This window comes from Argopecten irradians, chromosome 11, assembly GCF_041381155.1.
Source record: "Argopecten irradians isolate NY chromosome 11, Ai_NY, whole genome shotgun sequence".
In the NCBI taxonomy this organism is placed as follows: Eukaryota; Metazoa; Mollusca; class Bivalvia; order Pectinida; family Pectinidae; genus Argopecten; species Argopecten irradians.
This window is the reverse complement of record NC_091144.1, coordinates 15,891,174-15,913,651: the sequence shown is the minus strand read 5'-3', so window position 1 is coordinate 15,913,651 and position 22,478 is coordinate 15,891,174. Positions and strand designations below refer to the sequence as shown.

At 35.4% G+C, this 22,478-nt stretch overlaps 1 protein-coding gene across 1 annotated transcript in view; it reads left to right on the top strand.

The window, feature by feature from the left end:
* LOC138334429 (serine-rich adhesin for platelets-like) overlaps positions 1 to 22,478 on the top strand; it is a 34,011-nt gene that overhangs the window by 8,392 nt on the left and 3,141 nt on the right. Inside the window, exons 9-18 of the mRNA XM_069283094.1 lie at positions 2,036 to 2,111; positions 3,011 to 3,115; positions 4,454 to 6,805; positions 11,822 to 12,021; positions 15,808 to 15,862; positions 19,162 to 19,222; positions 19,561 to 19,659; positions 20,409 to 20,558; positions 20,782 to 20,900; positions 21,381 to 21,539. Of these exons, the coding sequence (XP_069139195.1) occupies positions 2,036 to 2,111; positions 3,011 to 3,115; positions 4,454 to 6,805; positions 11,822 to 12,021; positions 15,808 to 15,862; positions 19,162 to 19,222; positions 19,561 to 19,659; positions 20,409 to 20,558; positions 20,782 to 20,900; positions 21,381 to 21,539 (3,376 nt within the window). The remainder of the gene's footprint in view (positions 1 to 2,035; positions 2,112 to 3,010; positions 3,116 to 4,453; positions 6,806 to 11,821; positions 12,022 to 15,807; positions 15,863 to 19,161; positions 19,223 to 19,560; positions 19,660 to 20,408; positions 20,559 to 20,781; positions 20,901 to 21,380; positions 21,540 to 22,478) is intronic.

The window sequence follows — 22,478 nt, the reverse complement described above, 5'->3', positions numbered from 1 at the left end:
ACAGCAAGATATTAAAATTATTAAGTACCGATATTTATGTGATTTTGCAATCAATCTGTTTTTAAAGAAAACAAATAAGACATCTCTATATGAAGTAATTCAGATTAAGATACATTTCATTTTCAATCGATCATTGTATCAAATCAGGTAACTTGATAACCATATGAAACATCAAACAATGTATTGCCGTTTTTTTTGGGGTTTTTTTTTTTGGGGTTTTTTTGGGGTTTTTTTTCTATTATTAAACTGATATCCAGAAGGGTTGATGTTGGCATTGGTGAAAACTATAGGTTTAAGAATAGTTACGATCAATGTAAATCTAATTGAAGGTATTTTATGATACTTAGCATAGCTATATTGGGACACTTTTTCTCTCAAAAAAATAAGAGATGAAATGTATCATAAATATATGTTACTGTTGTAGCTTACGTTACAGAGTGCAAACAGCTTTTGTTCGTCGCTTATTTTATCAAATATGCCACTCTTGCCGTAACCCCTTCCCGGTATCTTATCTCATCTGTCTTCTTTACAATCTGCACAGTTGATATTGTTGACGTTATGAATTAAATCAATAGAGTTGGTCACATTTTGCATTATGTAAGGCTTCGGTTGCCGAGTGGTTAGGTGTTGGAACATATACCCACCAGTAAGTTTGGATAACATGTGAAGTGATTCCCTCGTACTGAACGTTAGTCCATTATGTTTCTCCTGATTGTGTTTGATTGTGTTAACGTATATCAAAGGACAAGGCATTTAAGGACATGTCATGTTTAGGGTGGTGAGGAAAGCCGGGGTACCCGGAGAAAACCCATCGTCCGGCGAATAATACCTGGCAACTGTTCCACATGAGATTCGAACTCGCTACCTTTCTTCTCATTCCCCTGGCTCTCTCGAAATTGTACTTACTATACCTGTCCAATCATCATTAATTGCCCCTGGCTTTTATTAGGACATAAGACACATAAACGAACCATATATAATTTTGTTCGTCTTCAAAACATGCCGAGAACCTCTGTAGTATGTAACTTCATGTAAAGCTTGAAGTAAGTTCATGTATTCATCTTTGGCTATAAATGACTTAAGTCGTCGTTGGGCCGTTAACAACAACAAAACAGTATTCATTTTGAAATTATTTAACACCAGAATATACATCAGCTGCACAAAAGTCGACTTTCGATAACATATCGAATTAGTTTTATTCATTCAATAGTTGGTTTAAGTCGTACAGGTATCGATAGTTTTCATCTTTACACAGCATGTTTATTCTTTTATAATATTTCACTCATATAATTATTTTACTTTACTAATCTTTTTGCTACAATTTTCCATTTGTCCTGTTTGCTATATATATATAATTATGACTGTTATATGTAAAACAATGAAACGATTCATTGTAGTTGTGAAGGAAAATCTAAATGAAAAAGAACATACATTATCTTTTATCAGTTCTTCTTTCACAGACGGCAGAAGACGTCTGTGAAAGCAAACATACCTCGCGGAAAAGTCTTTCTTTTCTGTTATGTATGCTATACAATGAACTTGGGTTTTTTCTCAAATTTTTCTTTTTTTATTTTTTTTTTTAATCATAATTTCAAATTAATGCTAATGTAGTCTATCGGTACATGATAATTCGATATGCATTGTATCTGAAACAATTAATTGAATTTAGTTTTAAATTGGGGAAAAAGGATTACGAGAAAATATATATAAAGAACAATATAAAACGTCATTATACAATTTTATCTAAGAGGTGGAAAGTTTGTGGTAATATGTCGAGACATCTTTACCCACTGCCGCCACTGTTTCTGCTGGTACCTCTAGTTCTCTGATACACTGATAATCATATTGAAACTTATTTTTATATTTTTGTCCGTTTCATTGCACGATCTAAAAATATGTCACTATTTTTCAACATTTTAATACATGTTAAAAATACAAAATACGATATATTATCAATATTTATCAATAAGTGTTATGTTTTGTTAAATCACAGTGAGGACACCTTGATTTATTCTGATTTTTGATATCAAAACAGAATTTCATCAGGAGCCAACAACCACCTAAAAATCAAGAACAAAAGTATGAAACAGGCCAACAGACATCACAGCCAGGTACAGTTTTCAATTTCTACAAATATTATTTCAAAAAAAGAATTTGAAAAAAAAGACTGAATAACAGGCATAGCCTATATGAGTTCTCTCCCTTCGTCTTAACTACATGTAGTATACAGCAAAATACATAATATATACAGTGTGGTTTATGATATATACCAGTATAAACATATCATAATTATAAGACATAAAATTTGAATGTGGGATTTTGTAGTTACGGATATTTTTTAATGATGTTTAATTACTAAAAACTGTATGTATATATATGTAGAAGATGGGGTTTTTCAGGATGCAACAGGTTATTGGTATTGAACCAGATACATTAGTAATGTGTCATTACTGGAACTGAATTGTGATGTTATGCTTTTGTGATTTTTATACGATTTAGTTTTCACAGACGATAATCGCGTAACAATAAACATCTTCTAACGAGGTAGATTTATTCAATTAAAATGATAAAAATACAATTTCTTTAACAATTTGCTTTGGGAAATGTTACCATAAAACCGGTTATTTTAGCCGGGGTGATGATTTTGATATTTCGCGGGTCATTGCTCTGAACGCGAAAATGTGATTCGCGAAATATTGAGAAATGATTGAATGATATATAGATCTACCCTGACAACTTAATCTGCGAAATTATTAACGGAGAGTAATTTTGATGTCTAATTATTTAAATTATTTTTCTCGTCAGTCAAAATCGTGATTGTGTTTTCTCGCTGACATAACCGAATTTGTGATTTACATATACTATACTCGTTACCTTACAAACACTACGAAACGATAATTTGACCTATTTATTTTACTTTGGCGATTGTAATGAATTCGTAACAATTATTTTCATCAATGCTAAAATCATCTTTATGCTAATGAATATTTCTGTTTCCTTTGTTTTAAAGGAAGCTTGAGACATGAACCATCTCGTTCGTCATCGTCCGCCGTCGTCGATGGTAACGGTGACCATGATAACTCCCTCTTAGACGTTGTGTCACTAGTGGATTATGGTAAATATGTCTGTCAGTACAGAAAAGTATATTCAAGATAGTGCATCATTATTTTTCTGGTTCATTTTGTTTTTAGGATGAGGGAAAATAGAGGAAAGAAAAAAAATATGGGACGAAAAGGAAAAAGAGGGTGAAAAGTGATTGGTTTTACCTTTTTAATACTGTAGCTTGGTTTGGTTGTCAATTATTTTATTCATATTCCCTGTTATCTCCCTTAAATCACTGAAAAATGATGCTAATGTTATACAGTAAAACACATCTATAACGAACACACTTTCAAAGAATTCATGGTTATAACGAAATGATCTGCAATCCTAGTCAAGGTTCCTAAAGATATATGCACTAAGTGTATAACGAAATATACTCATTACGAAGTGATTTCGTTGGTCCCAAAAGGTGAAATACCATCACATCCCAAAAGATCAGTATTTAGATAGTTCAAACATATTATAGTGTAAACTAACTTGTTTTTACGGAGACTTATTTTCGCGTTTTCGTGACCAAGTTTTCCGCGTATAGTAATGTTCGCGGTATACACTCAAATTACTATAATGTACTTGTAGTTGACACTTCATCGCTGTAATTTTTTTTTGCGAATTATGATCGCCCAGGAAATACACGAAACTTAGTCGCACGCGGAGTTAACAGTAAGTTTGGTTCTGGATTTGTGTTAGTTATTCATCTGTTTGAATTTCCATAACGATCCAAATGTCTATACAGTCAATCCTGTCTTTAATGAACACCTCTATATAAAATTCATCTATTTATAAAGGACACTTTTATACCGACCCCTCTTAGGTATAATTGTACTATGTAATTGACATGTATAAAGACACCTGGCTATAAAGGACTAATAGAATCTTACATGAGTCTGTCAACAGACAGGGATATCTCAACCCATGTGGAAAATTCTGGCTAATCAGCCCGAGGCTTGCCGAGAGTTTACCGCCAATATTTTTCATGGGGGTTGAGATATTCCTGTCCATTTGTGATATAACCATGTTTGGTTCTTTTTCTCCCATATTTTCACGAAACACATTGTGAAAATGCAGTTTATAGTAACATTTCCAAAGTGCCGCCATCATAGGAACGTCGCAGTGCGTCAAAATTAATGACGTTGCCGACAATAGACACCGCATGTATTGATGATGCAACGTCATTGTCTAGCGTCTGTGAACTGTCTTTTCCCTACCCCGGTAAAAGACAGTGTTATCCTTTCCCTAAGAACCGCGGGATAATCCTGTCAAGTATGGGAGAAAATTGTGTTATGTCCATTTGGTGTCCTTTTTAGACAGCTTTGACAGCGTATGTACTTCAATTAAGGTTGTTCTTTTTTAGAACACGACGTTGAGGAACCTGATGATATTGAGAGTGCCACATTTGAGCAGTATATGGACGAGCATGGAATCTTATGGGAATTATCTGAAACTGCGAAGAACCAGCATGCTCTTTATTCACTTAGTGACTCAAGTTATCACTCATCCCATCAGATGACAAACGATGCATTCACGCATCAGACGGAGCATGGGACGCTGAGAAAAGACGAGTCAGAAATTGCTCACGATCCAGCAAGATCATTTCCAAACCAAAGACTCCAGAACAGGTCAAAAAGCGCTGAAATAGGTCCACGTGATAAGTTACCGCCTCGTGTTCGAAACAGGTCACTGTCGCCAAGAGTCCGGTTTAGCGATCAGAAACATTATTGGCCTAATCCAAATGATGATGATAACCAGACATTGATCCGTCAAAGATCAAGTTTTCCACTGTGTGATGAGAGGAACTCCGATTCTGAATGTGAGGTTGAAGTTCTTGGGCAGTCATCTGGTTCTGTTACCGATAGTAAACCCGATTTTGAAGAACTTTGGTTAAGAGATGTGTCTCTTGGCACAACAACTGCAAGTGTAGAAAGTTTTGTTCCGGTTCAGAAACGTTCATCACGAACAGTATCAAATCCGAAATCTACTATCAAACCACCAGGACAAACCAAAGACCAAGGATGCCAGCCTCTAAAAGATTCCTCAACACAAACATGGTTGTTGGACTTTCCTTTAACCATAGATGACCTAGGGTCAGTGACACAAAGGTCAAGTTTTGTCAGACCTAGAATACCTAAGGATTCCTTAACCCTCTCATCAACATCGAGTAAAGCTTCTACGAGCAGAAGAAAGGAAACAATAATGGATGACCATAAAGCAGAACCGCCCAGTATGTTGTCCTCTGATGTTACTTCTACACCCATATCGGACCGGGATAGACTTACAAATAAAGGAAATGACAATTTAGATACCACTCGAGGTACTGCAATGTCAGCATCAGAGTGTCAAAAGAAGAGTTTGAATCAAACGCAACATGATCAAAGTCTTTCCAGTAGTAGTGCTACAAAACCAGTATATAACATTTCATTACAAGAATCCTACAGATCATCACATTCTTCAGAAAACGGTAATGGAGAAGTGTATCCTAGTAATAGGACTAGGCGTCACTTCAGAGATGATAAGGATGATCGGTCTAGAGACTCTGGGTCTTCAGTTTGTAAAGAAGTAGACAGATACTGTCGTCACTCACAAAGTGGAACACCGTTCGAAGAAAAACAGTTGCAGAATATAAACGATCGAAAAAAGACACAGTGCTCAGATTCGGACTATACCACCAGAGACGATAGAATTGGTCAGTCGCAGCGTAGAAAATCTCAAAGAGGAAGGAAAACAAACCTTTCTACAGACAACACGTACAAAGAAGAACAGCCAACAGATTCTCAATATACCAGTGATAACTTTGAGGAAGACGACTATCGATATAAAAGAGTTAGGAGAGATGGACGATCAAAAACAAATCGATATTCAAGAGAAAACAGGAGCATGTCCCCTAAATCGACTTATAGAAATGGTGAGGCCGAAAACAGGTACAATAGCAATAGAAGAGACACAAGAAACAGTTATAAACCCCCAAATTCCAGACATAGGAAAAAGAACAGAGATGAATATTTTGATGAATACGAAGATTCACAGGACGATTGGACTGATGGCCATGAATACAAAGGCAGACGTCATCGACATAACAGGAGAGATGTAAACAAACCCAAAAATACGTATGATGAAATGGACAGACGCAGTAAAAACGGAAAATCAAATCACAGAAAACGTTCTTCAAGATATGGTGATCGTTCAAATTCAGATTCTGATAGTCAGGATAGTGTAGTTCAGTCGAGGTTAACAAATGCATCTCAAAATTCAAACCAAGTGGATACATCAGCAAAATCCGGACACACAAAACCTGGTCATTCAAATAATGACAGAACTATGATAAACATTGAAGAGGCTTCAATATTGTCCAACATATCTATGCCGAGTGAGACAGTAAAAACACTATCTAATGATTCGACATCATTGAGTGAGGTAATTAATCCGACCCAAAGAGAGAATTCCGACACACGACCTGGGAACGATGTGGAAACAATAAAAGACGTCTGTGATAAAAATTATCGTTATCCTTCGTCCAACGAAGCCCAGATCACAGAGAATCTTGAGCCTGTGCTTTATGAAGAGTCTGTGCCTACATCTACGGAGCAACAACACCTCGATGATACTAAGGAGATTGTCGGAAACCAGGTTCATGTTGTCATGGATACGGATGATCAGTACTCAATGTACAGTATCGGTAGTTCGTCGCTATCCCGAACCTCATCACAAGGTATGTTGAATCTTAAATGACCTTTTATTTTATTTTATTTACACACTGTTGCAAGAAACACGTTCACCCTGCCGTGCTCATAATATACATGTAGGCCATGGGCTAGGAGGGTCCCACATGCACCCTCCCCCCCCCCCAAACCTCCGAACCAATATTTTTCTGAACCCTTATGACCCACTGATCACAAATCCAAATGTTAACATTGCATAAGTTGGGATGAACTTCCGGTTATGACGTCATCAAGATGGCCGCCATCTCGAATTTCACTAAAAATTGAAAAATAGTCATAACATTAACATTTTTCAACCGAAGTAGACAAATGAGGTATCAAAATGACCACAATAGAACAACAAATACATATCAGGACCAAAAAACCCAATATATGTAGTGATTTCTACGCAGGAAATTAAAAAATCGGATTTAAAGCTCAAAAATGGTGATTTTTCAGCAAATTTTTCATATTTTGTTTGACGCAGCAAAAATGTTTCCCAACAGCAATCTATTATTTCTAATAGGTTTTTTGACCACTTATCAATCAGTGTAAGCAACGAAAACAACCAAAACCAATGTTAACATCGTGTAAGTTCCGGTTATGACGTCATCAAGATGGCCACCATCTCGAATTTCACTGAAAAATGAACAATAGTCAAAACATTGACATTTTTCAACTGAAGTAGACAAATGAGGCATCAAAATGACCACAATAGAACAACAAATACATATCAGGACCAAATAATCCAATATATGTAGTGATTTGAACGCAGGAAATGAAAAAAATAATATTTTCAGCTCAAAAATAGTAATTTTCAGCATTTTTTCATATTTGGCTTGACGCAGCAAAATTGTTTCCCAACAACAAATTATTATTCACAATCAGTTATTTGACCTCTTATCAATCGGTTAAAACAACAACAACAAAAATATATAGAAATGCAAAAGAAAATTTTTATACCATCATTTGGTTTAGAAAACATCACCGGATGCGGCATATGATTATTTTTTCCTGGTGTCTTGGAATTTCCTGAATATAACATTGGCTATTGACGATTTATATCTTAACAAATTTGAATTTAAAGTTGGCTGAATATCTAAGTGGGACTTCAAAATAATCCATTTTCATATTCGAAATTTTGTAGACTAGCAGCCTCTCAATCTGAATTATTATAGCAAAACGCTAACTAATAGCTATAGGGTATCAAATTAAAGTTCCGTAAATACCATGACACTTTTCTAAACATATTGTGTCTTTTAGAATGAGCACATCCATTGTTTATTTCCTGTGTATAACGCAAGGAAATATAAGATGGTTACTGCAGTGTACATATTTCTTAATGGTAATCATTTTCGCAATCTGATTGAAATACAGATCCTTATAACCACTCCGTTCAATAGAGGATCTGAGAAAATCCGATTAAGGGTCATGTTCGGATGACCTTTATACCACGTGTAATTCAGATCAAATGCATTTTCTGCACGTTGCTCTGTCAATTGACAACGCCATTTCGCCCCAACATATAAATACGATTACCTTTATTGTGCTCTTTGGGCGAGATGACAACGTACACGAAAATAATTCTGACAGATTTTCAAACTATTTCGTCCCCTGAAATTCACTGTCAAAATTTTGCCAGCAGCAATTTGATTGGCCATTTACAAAGGTCACCTGGACATGACCCCTAATGGGATTTTCTCAGATCCTCTTATCTAACGTAGTGGTAATAAGGATCTGTATTTTAATCAGATTGTCATTTTCGTTGTGCGTGCTTTCTCTTCGACCTCGGTGACCTGATGTGACATTACATTACCGGGTTACCATCGTGGTTCTAACTTATCAACTATCCACGGTCAGAGTTAAGATCAGAAACATCGGCTTCAGGGATGTGGGAGCTCTTCCTTTTTCCAACGTAGTTTCACCTAGATTCACATATCGTATATGATGTTCCAGACTTCCCTGGCATGATGGAAAAGACACCAGATCAACATTCTGCGGAGGGTTGAGTTGGTTCTCCTTAATTCGTATGAAGCACAATTCCTCATTCTTGTGAACCTCAGTGACCATAAGTGGCACAGGTGGATTCTTTGAGGTCATAAATGAGGTCTGCAGTGAAGTTTCACTCTTTGCCAAGTCTGGAAAGCACTTTAGAGAACTCTCTACTGGAGAGTCTTCAATGGTCTCTTTGCGCATACACCAGATGTGACACAACCAGCACCTTCAAGGGAGTGGGAGAAGTCAGACCAATGAAAAACATTTAACATTTATGCCCTCATTAATGACCTCGATGATATCACCTGTGTCATTTATGGTTGCACGAGGGTCCACAAGATTCTTCATACGAATTATGGAGTTATGTGCTAAGGAGAACCAATCCACCATTGGAAGAATGTGCATCTGGTGTAATTTCCATTATGCCGGAGAAGTCTGAAACAGCATATACGTACGATATGTTAGAATCTGAAAGAGATCCCACATCCCTGAACCTGTTGTTCCTGATATGAACTCTGGCCGTGGATGGGTCATAAAAGGCTAGAAAAACACTGGTAATGTAGTGTCACATGAGCTCATCGACATCGAAGACGTCGATCTGGCTTTCGACGAATTGGATACTGATATCTCGAGTACTCTGATTCGGACTGCATGTACCAGCTACCAGATATGCCGTGTCTCTTCAGTGGATAGGTCAGTGAGGCGAGAAAGCACGCACAATGATAATGGTTATCATTGAGAACCAGTGAAAGACATATTAGTGACATTGTAGTAACCATCTGACATTTTGCTTATGCTATGCATAGGAAATAAACATTGAATGTGCTCATTTTCGAAGACACAAACGTTTTTGAAGCTGTTAATGATATTAACGGAAACACAGGCTTAGCTTAGGTTACATTTGTCAGTAGGTGTTGTGTTATTTTTGAGACGCTGCTAATCTACAAAATTGAGGGTATAACAATAATTCTTTTTTTGCATTTCTATATATTGTTGTTGTTGTTTTTGTTTTTACTGATTGATAGGAGTTTAAATAACTGAATACGAGTAATAATTTGTTGTTGGGAAACATTTCTGCTGCGTCAAGCCAAGTATGAAAAATTTGCTGAAAAATCACCATTTTTGAGCTTAAAAGCTTATTTTTTTTTTTTTTTTACAAATCACTACACATATTGGATTATTTGGTCCTGATATGTATTTGTCGTTCTATTGTGGTCATTTTGATACCACATTTGTCTACTTTAGTTGAAAAATATCAGTGTTATTACTATTCTTCATTTTAAGTGAAATTCGAGATGGTGGCCATCTTGATGACGTCATAACCGGAACCTATACAATGTTAACATTGGTTTTTTTTGTTGTTGTTGTTTAAACTGATTGATAAGTGGTCAAAAAACTTTTTTGAAATCATAGATTGTTGTTGGGAAACATTTTTGCTGCGTCAAACAAAATATGAAAAATTTGCTGAAAAATCACCATTTTTGAGCTTTAAATCCGATTTTTTCATTTCCTGCGTAGAAATCACTACATATATTGGATTTTTTGGTCCTAATATGTATTTGTTGTTCTATTGTGGTCATTTTGATACCTCATTTGTCTACTTCGGTTGAAAAATGTTAATGTTATGACTATTTTTCAATTTTTAGTGAAATTCGAGATGGCGGCCATCTTGATGACGTCATAACCGGAAGTTCATCCCAACTTATGCAATGTTAACATTTGGATTTGTGATCAGTGGGTCATAAGGGTTCAGAAAAATATTGGTTCGGAGGTTTGGGGGGGGGGGGTGCATGTGGGACCCTCCTAGCCCATGGCCTAATGTAAATATATACATATTTACTTAAATGTCCAAGTATGCGTTCTTATAAGCATAGTTTACCATTTAAAAAGATATAGACCTTCTATGTGTTTATTTATTTCACATTGATTTCGATAGCCCGTATGTAAACAAGCTGGTGGTCTTAGAGTGGGAGGAAACCGAAGTTCTCGATGATAACCCATATAAACGGGCAGATGACCCCTGATCTTTCCACGTCTGTGACGTCTAGGTGCAATGTGAGTGGGTTAACCACTACACCATCCAACTTGGGAAATATTGAAGCCGATAAATATTGTAGACATTGTACAAAAACTGATTAGGACTCCATCCTTATGCCTATCTTTCCAGACCAGCTTAGGTATCATTAGCATAAACTGTGATAAAACATCAGTTACAAATGGTTAGTACTAAAGAAGATGGCAATGAGGTCAACCATTATTTGAAAAACAGAAACTAAAATGTTAAAATTGTCCCAATATCTGATATATTCATGCATCGAAACTGTGTGGAACTGTTGAAACGACCAGACGACAGTAAGGTAAGGATGGCATCTATGGGTGTCAGAAGATTTATTTTTATTTTTCATCTGGTTGCTTTAATTTGAAACTACATTTAAACTTGTCTTAAGTGACCTTCCAAGTGAAGTTTAAAATAAGGTCACATAAGACAGGTGGTCACTCACGACTGGGTCAATATTTTTGGAAGATGAAAGGGCTTGAAAATTATAATGGTATATATTTGCAAGATATTTACTTATCAACAATACGACATCGGAAAGAAATACTGTTTGTTTTGATATTGATGGTTTTATTGAAAAGAGTAAAACGGGTATATCATGGTGATTTAATAAATAAAACTGAAGTATCTTCGAATGTCATTACGCTTGGCTAAACTTTCAAATCAAACATTAAAAACATTTCAAGTGAGTATTTCTAAGTTACCAGAAAATGTCGGATATTTTGTTTGGTTTTAATAATAGTCTGCGGTTGTATATTCTGTAGCCGTACGCTGGCCAATAGCAGTATTTCTTGCTTGGAGGGCTATTAACGTCTAAAATGAATCGTTGTTAATATTACCAGGTACATATACACCGTATCTACATACATGTATTTAGTATACAATTGCTAATATGCATGGTTTTTAGTTTCTAAACAATGATATAAAAGATATCAGTTACTTGACATTCTAATTTTGTAAAATCATTGGTTTCCAGAATCACTTCTAGAACATATTCCTAAATTCCGACGAGAGGCAGTACGTAAGAGAAGGCTGTCCCTTTATTTGGTGTTTCGATACCTTGACACCAAAACTCTCGGGCGAGTAGCAGGTGTGAGTCGGGAGTGGAAGAAGGTCGGTCGGCAGTCGTCTCTATGGAAACACGTTCATCTCTCGAAGACACGCTGTACATCGAAGGTTGGTAAATTCCCAAAGTAACTCCTATTTCCGGTGTTAATTTAAACTATAGGATGTTTTTATAATCATCGACAAATGAAAAGTTCACCAAGTAGGTTGACCAACAGGGAGGTTTCAGAAGGGTTTGACTTATGCGCTCCCATGCTAATTCCCCAAACTCATTAGCCACATCCAGATGGACCCCCAAATCATAAAAATGGGGAAAATACTCCGATCTCCCGCAAACCACTTGGTGACATATGTAATGTCATGTATACTTTATGCGATAAAAAGGAAAAAAGATATCAGTAAAATTTCGGTGAAATACAAAAGAATCAATGATAGATATATATCACGTTATATCACATCTTATTTTAGTTAATAAGATATATTACTGTAACAAGAGGTCTATGGTACTAAACACTCATCTGATTAGTTAATTGCTGTTCTACGACTAAAGATGACCTTAACATCACTGTTTTCAATGTCCTATAACCTCTTTATAGGGAGGACACTGTGATTTGATTATTAAAACTTGAAGATTAAAATGTGTAGTGGAATCCAGATATTAAATTTCATAGATCAAAGCTAATTTTACAAATCCCAGTTTTCATTTGTATTGTTCTGTAAACTTTTTGTTAAAAATACGTCACAGTGACCTTATAATGAACAATTCAACACAGCATGCATTGTAAATCTCAGGTGTCAATTTTTCATAACTTATGTCAAGATGGCCTACGTTTGCGGAAACACAAATTTCTTATTCCTCCCATATATCAATTTTCAGTGACCTAATTAAGTTCAGCGTGAATTGTGATACTACATGTCAATTGACATTGTCTCTAAAAAAGAAATTATTTGTCAAAAACTATTATAATTTGATTTCCATTATCATTCTTCATCCATGTTCAAGGAAGTAGAAAATATTTACAATGATTTTATTTTTATCTTGTTTTGCGGTTAGGTTAACAATTCATATTTCTTCTTTGTCAGCTTAATACAAGTCATAAGCATTTTCCTCTGAAAGCTAGTAACAGAACTCAACCCTTTTAAGGTGTCTTTAAGGTGTCCATGCCATGATGGCCATCTTGGATTTTAAAAAATGAAACAGTATTTTATAGATGGCGGTTATCTTGAATATTTTTTCCTTACAAATTATCTATCAGGATCTTTTTGATTAAATACAAATTCCATCCTTCTCTTTCTTCAGAAACGCTTACGGACAACGGACGACCGATACCAATAATCTTACCTGAGCTTATCAGCTTTTAGCTCAGGTGTGCTATTAATATATTCCTGTAAATTAATCCATAATTAAAGATGTTCAATCACCGACAAAGCATAAACAAAATTAATCATTCTGACAATATGTCAAATTAACACAAAAAAAGACATATAAAATAATGTATTTTCTTTTAATGTCAATGCGTTATCATATATTTCATTTATGGCGCAGTTACATATCAATTGCAATCAAATTATTAAATTATTTTCATCTGAACTTTTCAATGATGGTAATACATGTAGTATAAGGTAAGTAAAATTTACTGCAGAGTGCTGAAGTAAAATACTAATTCGTCTGCTGCTGTTTTTGAGAGATAGAATATATACGAAATACCGTTCGTCCGCTGTGTAGCATATTTAACGGCAATAATCATAACAAAACCTACTTCAGTGATTCTTAAGTATGTCCAATTTAATTTTGATTACATCGTCAAAACTGGTGTAAACAGTCGTGTATTACAGAATGGTAAATGATTTGTACACAAAGTGGAAAGATATATCAGGGAAACGTAAATCCTTTGATGAATGAAATTGTTCGTCACAGTTCTTGTTCTTTAGATTCGCACGTTTTCATTCACAATATCTAGCAATCATTCGATATAAGTTTTAACACATTATTGCAAGCTTTTTTAATTCCATTTTCTGTAAATAAAATTTCTCTTTTCAGACTCACATGATTACAATTTCCCTAGTAATAGAGTGGAGAATAAACACAGAATTACACAGTTCATTAAGCATCAACACTCTTATCAACACAGTTAAACATTATTATATGATTCAAACATATTTTTTCAAAAAGCAAAAATGAGAAATTAAAACATGAAAATGAATGGAAAATATGAATGGAGAAAATAGGACAAAACTAATTCTATAATGCACTTTGACACGTCTGTTATTAACCCTTTTTAATACGTTTTTTATTGTTTTATTTATTTTTATTTATTTGTTTTGTTTTGTTTTTTTACTTTCTTCCACATTCGTTCTTTTTGCTTCCTTTCAAGCTTTGTTTCTCTTTTCGTTTTTCTTCATTTTCGTAATATCCAATGCAATAAATTATCTTTTCCCTATCCCAAACTCATAATTTGTGCTATTTCGTTCCATTTCCATCCAGTTTACTTGCTTACCGTTTTATGTTTGTTATAGCTTAATTTATAACAACATGAGTATTGTGTATATGTGTATATACAGAATCTGTTGAACGTTTGTGTGTGTAACTGTAAGCTTTATGTAATAATATACAGGATACACGAATAAAGCTCAGCTCCCAGTCACATTGTCTTTAGTGTAATGAATATGTTATAAAGCATTGTAGCAGGTCAGTCAGGTTATGAAGAAGATGTTTACCTTTGTTATGCTCCATTGACCACTCTATCAGGCACAGACGGTTTTGAGTAAAAAGGGCGTGATGTTCAAAAAATAGAGACTAGATGACATTATTTTTGGAACATCTCTCGTATGTGTGTATGTGTTTGAGAATCAATCGACAATATTTGCAATGAAAATCCTTGATAAAAAGATAATATAAAAAAATCATTCGACATATATAATAATTTATGTGATGGAAGGTGTGTGTGTAAGTGTGTGTGTGTGTTTGTGTTGGGTGGTCTTTTGACTATGTTTATGTTTATATATATCATCACCATCATCCATCATCATCATCACAATCATCATCATCATGATATCATCATCATCATCATCAATCATCATCATCATATAATCAGTCATCATCATTATCAGTATCATCATCATCATCATCTGTAACATCATGATCAAGATACATCATCATTAACTACTTAGCTATGATCATTCACATCAAAACATGTGATATAAATTGATATAAAACTATACAGGTACAAATTTTTTTTTTTTTTTTAAACACTAAATGGAAATCTATATCAGACAACTGCACTCTACTCTATCATCCATACTCACACTCAAGTCTTACTTAATCAGGTACTTGCACCGACACTCGCACTACTCATACATACCTGTAGATCTGTAGATCAAAAAGAAAAGGAGGGAATGAAAGATAGGTATTAGGTGGGTGGGGCACATTGATTCACGTACTATATATATTGCCCACACCCTTATATGTGCATAAGTATCTTTACCACTCGCACTTCACAATAGTAGCAAGGTTTACAGATCACACCTACACAAGCTTCACAAACCTCTCCATGTACACACTCGCACACCTTCACATACATGCCCTTATACACTATCAATCAAATATATTTTTGAAAATGATACTTTTGTTAGGAAGAGAGAGAGAGAGAGAGAGAGAGACAGAGAGAGAGAGAGAGAAAGAGAGAGCGAGCGAGAAGGAAGAGAGTGAGAGAGAAGGGGAGGTACATATGTTATGATGTATTATTTGATATATTATTTATAGTAGAATGCATCGGCAAAGTCTCATAGCTACATGTATGTGTATGAGTTTTATTATATATGTGTGTGAATTAAAAGCGAATAAAGACACAAAAAGCTCTTTATAAAATAGTAATACCTTGTTCTGTCTTTTCGCAGACGCTGGAGACCTTGGCCCTCTGGTGTACCCAGCTAGAGAGTCTATACTTGGAAGGTAAAGTAGTGGCATTTACGTAATGACATTATCAACAACTATTTATTACACATGGAAATAGTCGTCCTGTGTTACGCTAAATCTGTTTGGGAAAGTACATGTATTTAAGTTTTTATATCATACATTTCAAATTGTCACATAACTATAACTCAAATTTTTCTGCAATACTGCAGTCGTTTGACTGTAGTCCAATCCACCGCCGCCCAAAGAAATCCGTTATTATCTAGTGAAAATGCAATAACACCAGTGCAATGTTCTGGTGTTTTGATAGTTGTAAGAAATTCTCCTCTCCCACTTAGTATAAGGAAATGTGTCTTGCGTGCAATGATTAAGTTCCCTGAAGTATCAAACTGTATGTCGGTCATTTTTTCTGCTGAATTAATGTTGAGTTCCCGTCTTTGACCTTCAGGAATAGCCCCATTGTTCCGGAATATTTGTTCTAGGTTGGAGTTCATTACTACTACAGAGGAGCAACCCTGGTACTTGTCCAGGTGGTAATGCTGCGGGTGTATGTCACCCCAGATGTAACTGATAGCGGCAACATTTCGTGTAACAGAACACTCTGTTATTTTCTTTGGATTAGGCACCAAGGAACGTCCACTCTGTGTGGGTTGTGTGCTGATCAAGGCACTACCACTTTTGGTGTATTTGGTGATTTTGTCCTTATCACCTACTAACACCTGATCGTCCATGGTAACACAGATGCTGCAGGCTTTGTATACGTTACTTATCGATGGTATCGTTTTGAGCAGCGATTTTGGACTTTCCATACTCACGTCTAACTCATACACTCCTTTTTCGGTAGTACAAACCCATAAATTTTGTGTTGTTGGCGAAATACACGCATCTGATATATATAATTCCCAAGGAATTGTTTGTTGTATGACACCATTTACATTCAAAAGTATAATGCTTCCATTATAGCATACCCATACCTCACTTGCAGAAGTTGCTGCTATCGCCGAGACAGTGCCGTGGTTATTTCCCACAAAAAGTGACTGCTCTATAGCTTCTGGTAGAAACTTGTAGAGTTGCGGTGGTCGGTGTGTAGACGTTGTTAACGTACCGAAATACCGGTCCATGAAGCTATGTGGGTTTGTGTTAGGGCTGAAGCTTGCTGTACCTAGAACTGGTATCAGGGGTACTTTCGCTTTCGCTCGAACTTCTTCCAGGGTGTCGTGAACTTGGAGATCAGATCCATTCCTGAGGGCTGCTGCACATTCGGCCTGGAAATCGTCATCGAAGTAATCTAATCTACTCTGGATTTCCTGCCTATAAATCGTCAGAGCCTTGATGTTCCCTTCCTTCATTTCCTTACAAGCCGTCAATACCTGTTCTGTTTTTGTATCAACTGCCTGCTTCAGTTTAATGCACTGAGTCTGTACGTCACGGCAGATAATGTCAAAATTGCTTACGTTCTTCTTCATTTCGATCTCGGTAAAATCAGCATCTTGTTTGATTTGAGCTCTGTTGTTTTTGTCGAGATAATTCTGAAGTTCCGTCTTCTTTGCCGGGATTACTTCATTTAATTCACATACGGTATGGCTTTTGTGAATGCTGGTTATACACTTGATACACATCACGTCATCACACGTTTCACAATACAAATTCAGTAACTGTCCCCTGTGATGGGCACATGTCCTTTGTCCCTTTTCCCTTACGACATTTTGAGCAATTTGGATAGACGCCATTTTGTGTTGGTTAGTTTTCAGTTTTAAGTGTCTCTCTCTCAATCGGAACACCTGGCTTACGTTAACGTCTAGTTCTGACGAAAATGACGAGGTGATCCGAATGGTGTCTATACATATATATATATATCAACAAGGGCTTAGAGTGTGTTTGTGTCCACGGTATTGTACATTAATGTACCTATAAAAGGTGCATATACTGTACGTCGGACGGCTACAATATATTACTACTGAGGAGATAACTGATACCAAGAAGTAGAGAACTCCTATAAAGAAAACGATCAATAAAATACCTGAGGATGAAAGGGGACCTTATTACATCATTATATTTACATATGCCTCTATATAGTCAACGGGAGGGGAGTTGCGTTCAAATTAGCGTAAACGCAACGACGTATGAATACAAACCCAAAGTAGGATCGGACTATTTCTAGTTCACGCTTCGGTAAGATTTTGCGTCATATGATAATCTAAATAAACTATAATTACTTAATTTACATTTTACCTTTTCACAGATGACAGATTTGCTTTGAATTAATAATAAACTAAAAAACGATTTCGGTCTTCTATTTGTCTCAAGACTGATCCTTAGGCGGCACAGACAATAACATGCTCGTCATTAGCCTACTCGGTTGGCCTACTGTATGAAATGTTAACAAAGTTTCATCGTTATCGGATTCAAAATAATAACAAAGAGTTGTTATTAGATCCAATTAAAATATATTTGACATCAAAACAGAATATGTATTCAAGCATTGTAACGGTAATAAACAACAAAAAGAATCGCTGGTCGGGTCTACAACCGGGGGCTTTCCTCAGGAATGTTCAAGGAATTCCATAATTAAGTCAGTCACACACCATGGAAACACTTGTCTATCATCCGTACAATAAAATAAAAGTCGTGACTATGAAGAATTTAGTCTATATCGCGTACGTAGACCGATACATACATTAGAAACATTCAGCAGCTCAACAGTCATACCATTTGATCAACAGACTATTTCACAGTTACTTTCCTCGGTTGAAAATCAAATATGGCGGCTCGCTCCACTTCGGACCGCATCACTACCCTGACAACGATACCGGTAGTCGCTCCGCCTCAGTTATCTCAATTTTTATTCAAAATGGACATTATTGATACATTATCAAATTGGAAAAAAATGTACCAGGTTATCTAAAAATAATTAAAGGTGTCATTGTTATATTTCAAATCAAACTGCAGCTATAACATTCAACAATCGGGACTATATCTTCGGTCATCCAGACTACCGTAGTTACCCAACTTAGCAACCATCACCGTTTTAAATTTGACGTAAAAGTAGACTTATTTATGTAAATATAAAGATTGAACAGTGTTTTGATTGCGTTAAATGTGGTATGAACGCAATGGGATATGGACATATTCTACATGTAGCGCGTCATTGAATATGTCTGTATCCCATTGCGTTCATACCACCTTTAACGCAATCAAAACACTGTTCACTCTCTATATATTCGCCCTGGCTTGATTTACTACTTTGGTAAATGAGATGTTACAATGCTATTAGCTATTTGATACTTTAGTTTACTTCAATTATCTACACCTTGATGTAAATGTTGATAATGTTGTAGATGTGTACACGAGAAAGCAGTTAGAACTGGAGAGTGACGAGGATTACGCCGTAGCTATAAGGTAAGATAGATAAAGAACAGTAGTCCAATTTATGCACAGTTTATCCCATAACTGCATCTTTAACAATGGAAATATCATTTGATAAATGTTTACACAGTGTGTACTCGTATAGATTTGCTGACATTTTCCTTAAAGTTTCTCCCCATCAAATTGACTGAAAACTAATCATTTTAGTCCCAATAAGTCAATGTTTATATAAATTATACTTTAGATATTTTCCAATTTCTTTTAAACAACTATCGGTAAAATAAAAAACAAAAAGAAAGAAAACTAATAATTTAGGTATTGAAAGGATATATATGAAGCTTTATTACGTCATTTGTGAATGTGTTTTACAGAGCATCTCTAGAAGCGGGAGTAGAATGCCTGCTACAGGTATCAGAGTCTACCCTAAAATCTGTCACCATCATCAACTGTCAACACGTCCTCACAGACAAGTACGTAGTCATCAATCAACCCAAATATTTTTTTTTTTTTTTTTTTGTCATTTTATCATTTCAAAATATTTTATGAAATCAAATAGATATGCCCTCTACATGGGTTTTTGTTTTATGATATGGTATAAAGCTATAGTGATTATTATGAACATATAAATTGTAGATTTACATATTAAAGTTGTAATTGGTCAAGTTTTAAATTTTGTCTATGGATATAAACGATTGATGGTCACTTAATATATTTGTAAGATATTCTTTTTATCTAATTTCAAAGAAAATAACTTAAATTCAATCTTGCTCCAAACGAGTATTTCCATTGGCTTATAAATTTATGTTACCATCTGGTAACGTAAAAATGATGTCATAGTTAGTAACATCGTTTCTGATTGGCTGATTCAACAGCATAATTATATATAACTTCATAGAAAAAATGAGTCTCTCAATATTGTTTTTGAAATTTCGCGAAATTCCGATTAGATTGAAGTATAAAGATTAGTTTACATAGGTTTTAATGTTGTGAAGCTATAACACAACAATAGGATTTTACTGTCATAATAAACCACTATTCGGCAAATAATGAAACGCATTCAAATTGATCATTAATTAATCAACAATAGTGAGAGTCGATTGATAACAGCCTATTGATTCTTATTTACATCTTTACATGCAGTTTATGTTTGTCCTCCTCCCTTTCTTATATTCTATTTAACAATACACAATTGCTGTACCACCTTTACATCTTTTTTCAGATGCATGTGGCTAGCGAGTTGCTACAGCAGGATGCTACAAGACGTCCGTTACCATAGTAACATACATATTTTGGGCGCAGATGTTTTATGGGCGCTAGGGGCCGGGTGTGGACTCATACGATCACTAGATATAGCTCCGCTATACCCATGGTAAGTAAGCCGTTAGACTGGCCAAAAGAACACGAAAATATTTGTCAAAACATATACATACATTATGTAGATGAAATTAATTGTTTAATATAGGAAATGTAATCAAGCCTTGAATTCCGATTTTGGTATGGTCAATAATTGTAGCAATTTGAACTAGGTCTAACAAGGACTTTAATTTCATAGACTATGCTCATTTTTCTTTTATTTTTCCATCTTGCTTCAGTACAAATACAGAAAAGTTTACCAATAAGTGCCTGCAGATTATCGCTCAATTCTTGCCCGAGCTAAACAGATTGTGTATTGGAGGGAAACATTTGGATGTCAACGGATTCGTTCTGATAGGTCCGTACCATATATAGTGGTAAAGAACATATACAACTACTGTAACTTACATGTATTAGGTTTATAAGACCGCGAATCACCTTGTAGTATGTGTTAATGATTTAAACTGTATAAGAATACTATTTTCTCCGTTTTTGAAATATTCATTCCATACAATGAAGCTCCATTTAAATGAAGAATGTATGGCATAAATACACTAAAGAATTATGGTATATATGGTATAAATGCACTAAAGAATTTATGTATACAAATTGTTTATGGTATAAATATACTAAACTTCAAACCTATCACTACGTATATAATGAAGATATTTCAAACTATTACTTTAAATATTAAAGCACAGATAACCATTAACTTTTCAGAAAAAAAAACCTTTCCGTTGAATTCACAAATTTCATTTCAAACATCTACAGAAAGTCAAACAGGATGATAACTCCAAATCTATTGATATTTATGGGGGAATGCCCTTGTTATTTATAGCCAAGTCGTGTCAGCGTCTTTACGACTTGTCTCTACACGGATGTGTGGATGTCGAGGAAGATGTTTCCATAGCGATGTGTCGGAAAGGACTGAAGAATCTACGCTCACTGAACTTCATTCATACCCCAGTTACTGATAAAGCCTTACTTCACTTCTACAGTTAGTACCATAGTTACTGATATCCTTCATATCACCCTAGTTACCAATAACGTATTCGTATCACCACATTTACTGATAAAGCCTTCATATCACCCTAGTTACTGATAAAGCCTCTTTATCAACCTAGTTACTGATAAAGCATTCATATCACCCTAGTTACGGATAAAGCCTCTGTATCACCTCATTTACTGATAAAGCCTTCATATCACGCTAGTTACTGATAAAGCCTCTTTATCAACCTAATTACTGATACAGCCTCTGAATCACCCTAGTAACTGATCAAGTCGCCATATAACCCTAGCTACTGATAAAGCCTTCATATCATCAAAGTTACTGATAAAGCCTTCATATCAACCTAGTTACTAATAACGTATTCGTATCACCACATTTACTGATAAAGCCTCCATATAACCCTAGTTACTGATAAAGCCTTCATATCACCCTAGTTACTGATAAAGCCTCCATATCACCCTATTTACTGATAAAGCCTTCATATCACCCTAGTTACTGATAAAGCCTCCATATCACCCTAGTTACTGATAAAGCCTCCATATCACCCTAGTTACTGATAAAGCCTCCATATCACCCTAGTTACTGATAAAGCCTCCATATCACCCTAGTTACTGATAAAGCCTCCATATCACCCTAGTTACTGATAAAGCCTCCATATCACCCTGGTTACTGATAAAGCCTCCATATCTCCCTGGTTACTGATAAAGCCTCAATATCTCCCTGGTTACAGATAAAGCCTCCATATCATCATAGTATACAATTATCGACCTATTTCCAGGTGGATACGGTGAGTTATCAACCCGAGTAAGTGATATATCCCGAGGCCAGAGGCCGAGGGTTATATCATTTACGAGGGTTGATAACTCACCGTATCCACCTGAAAATAGGTCGATAACTGTTTTATTATATGAAACTTACATATATTTA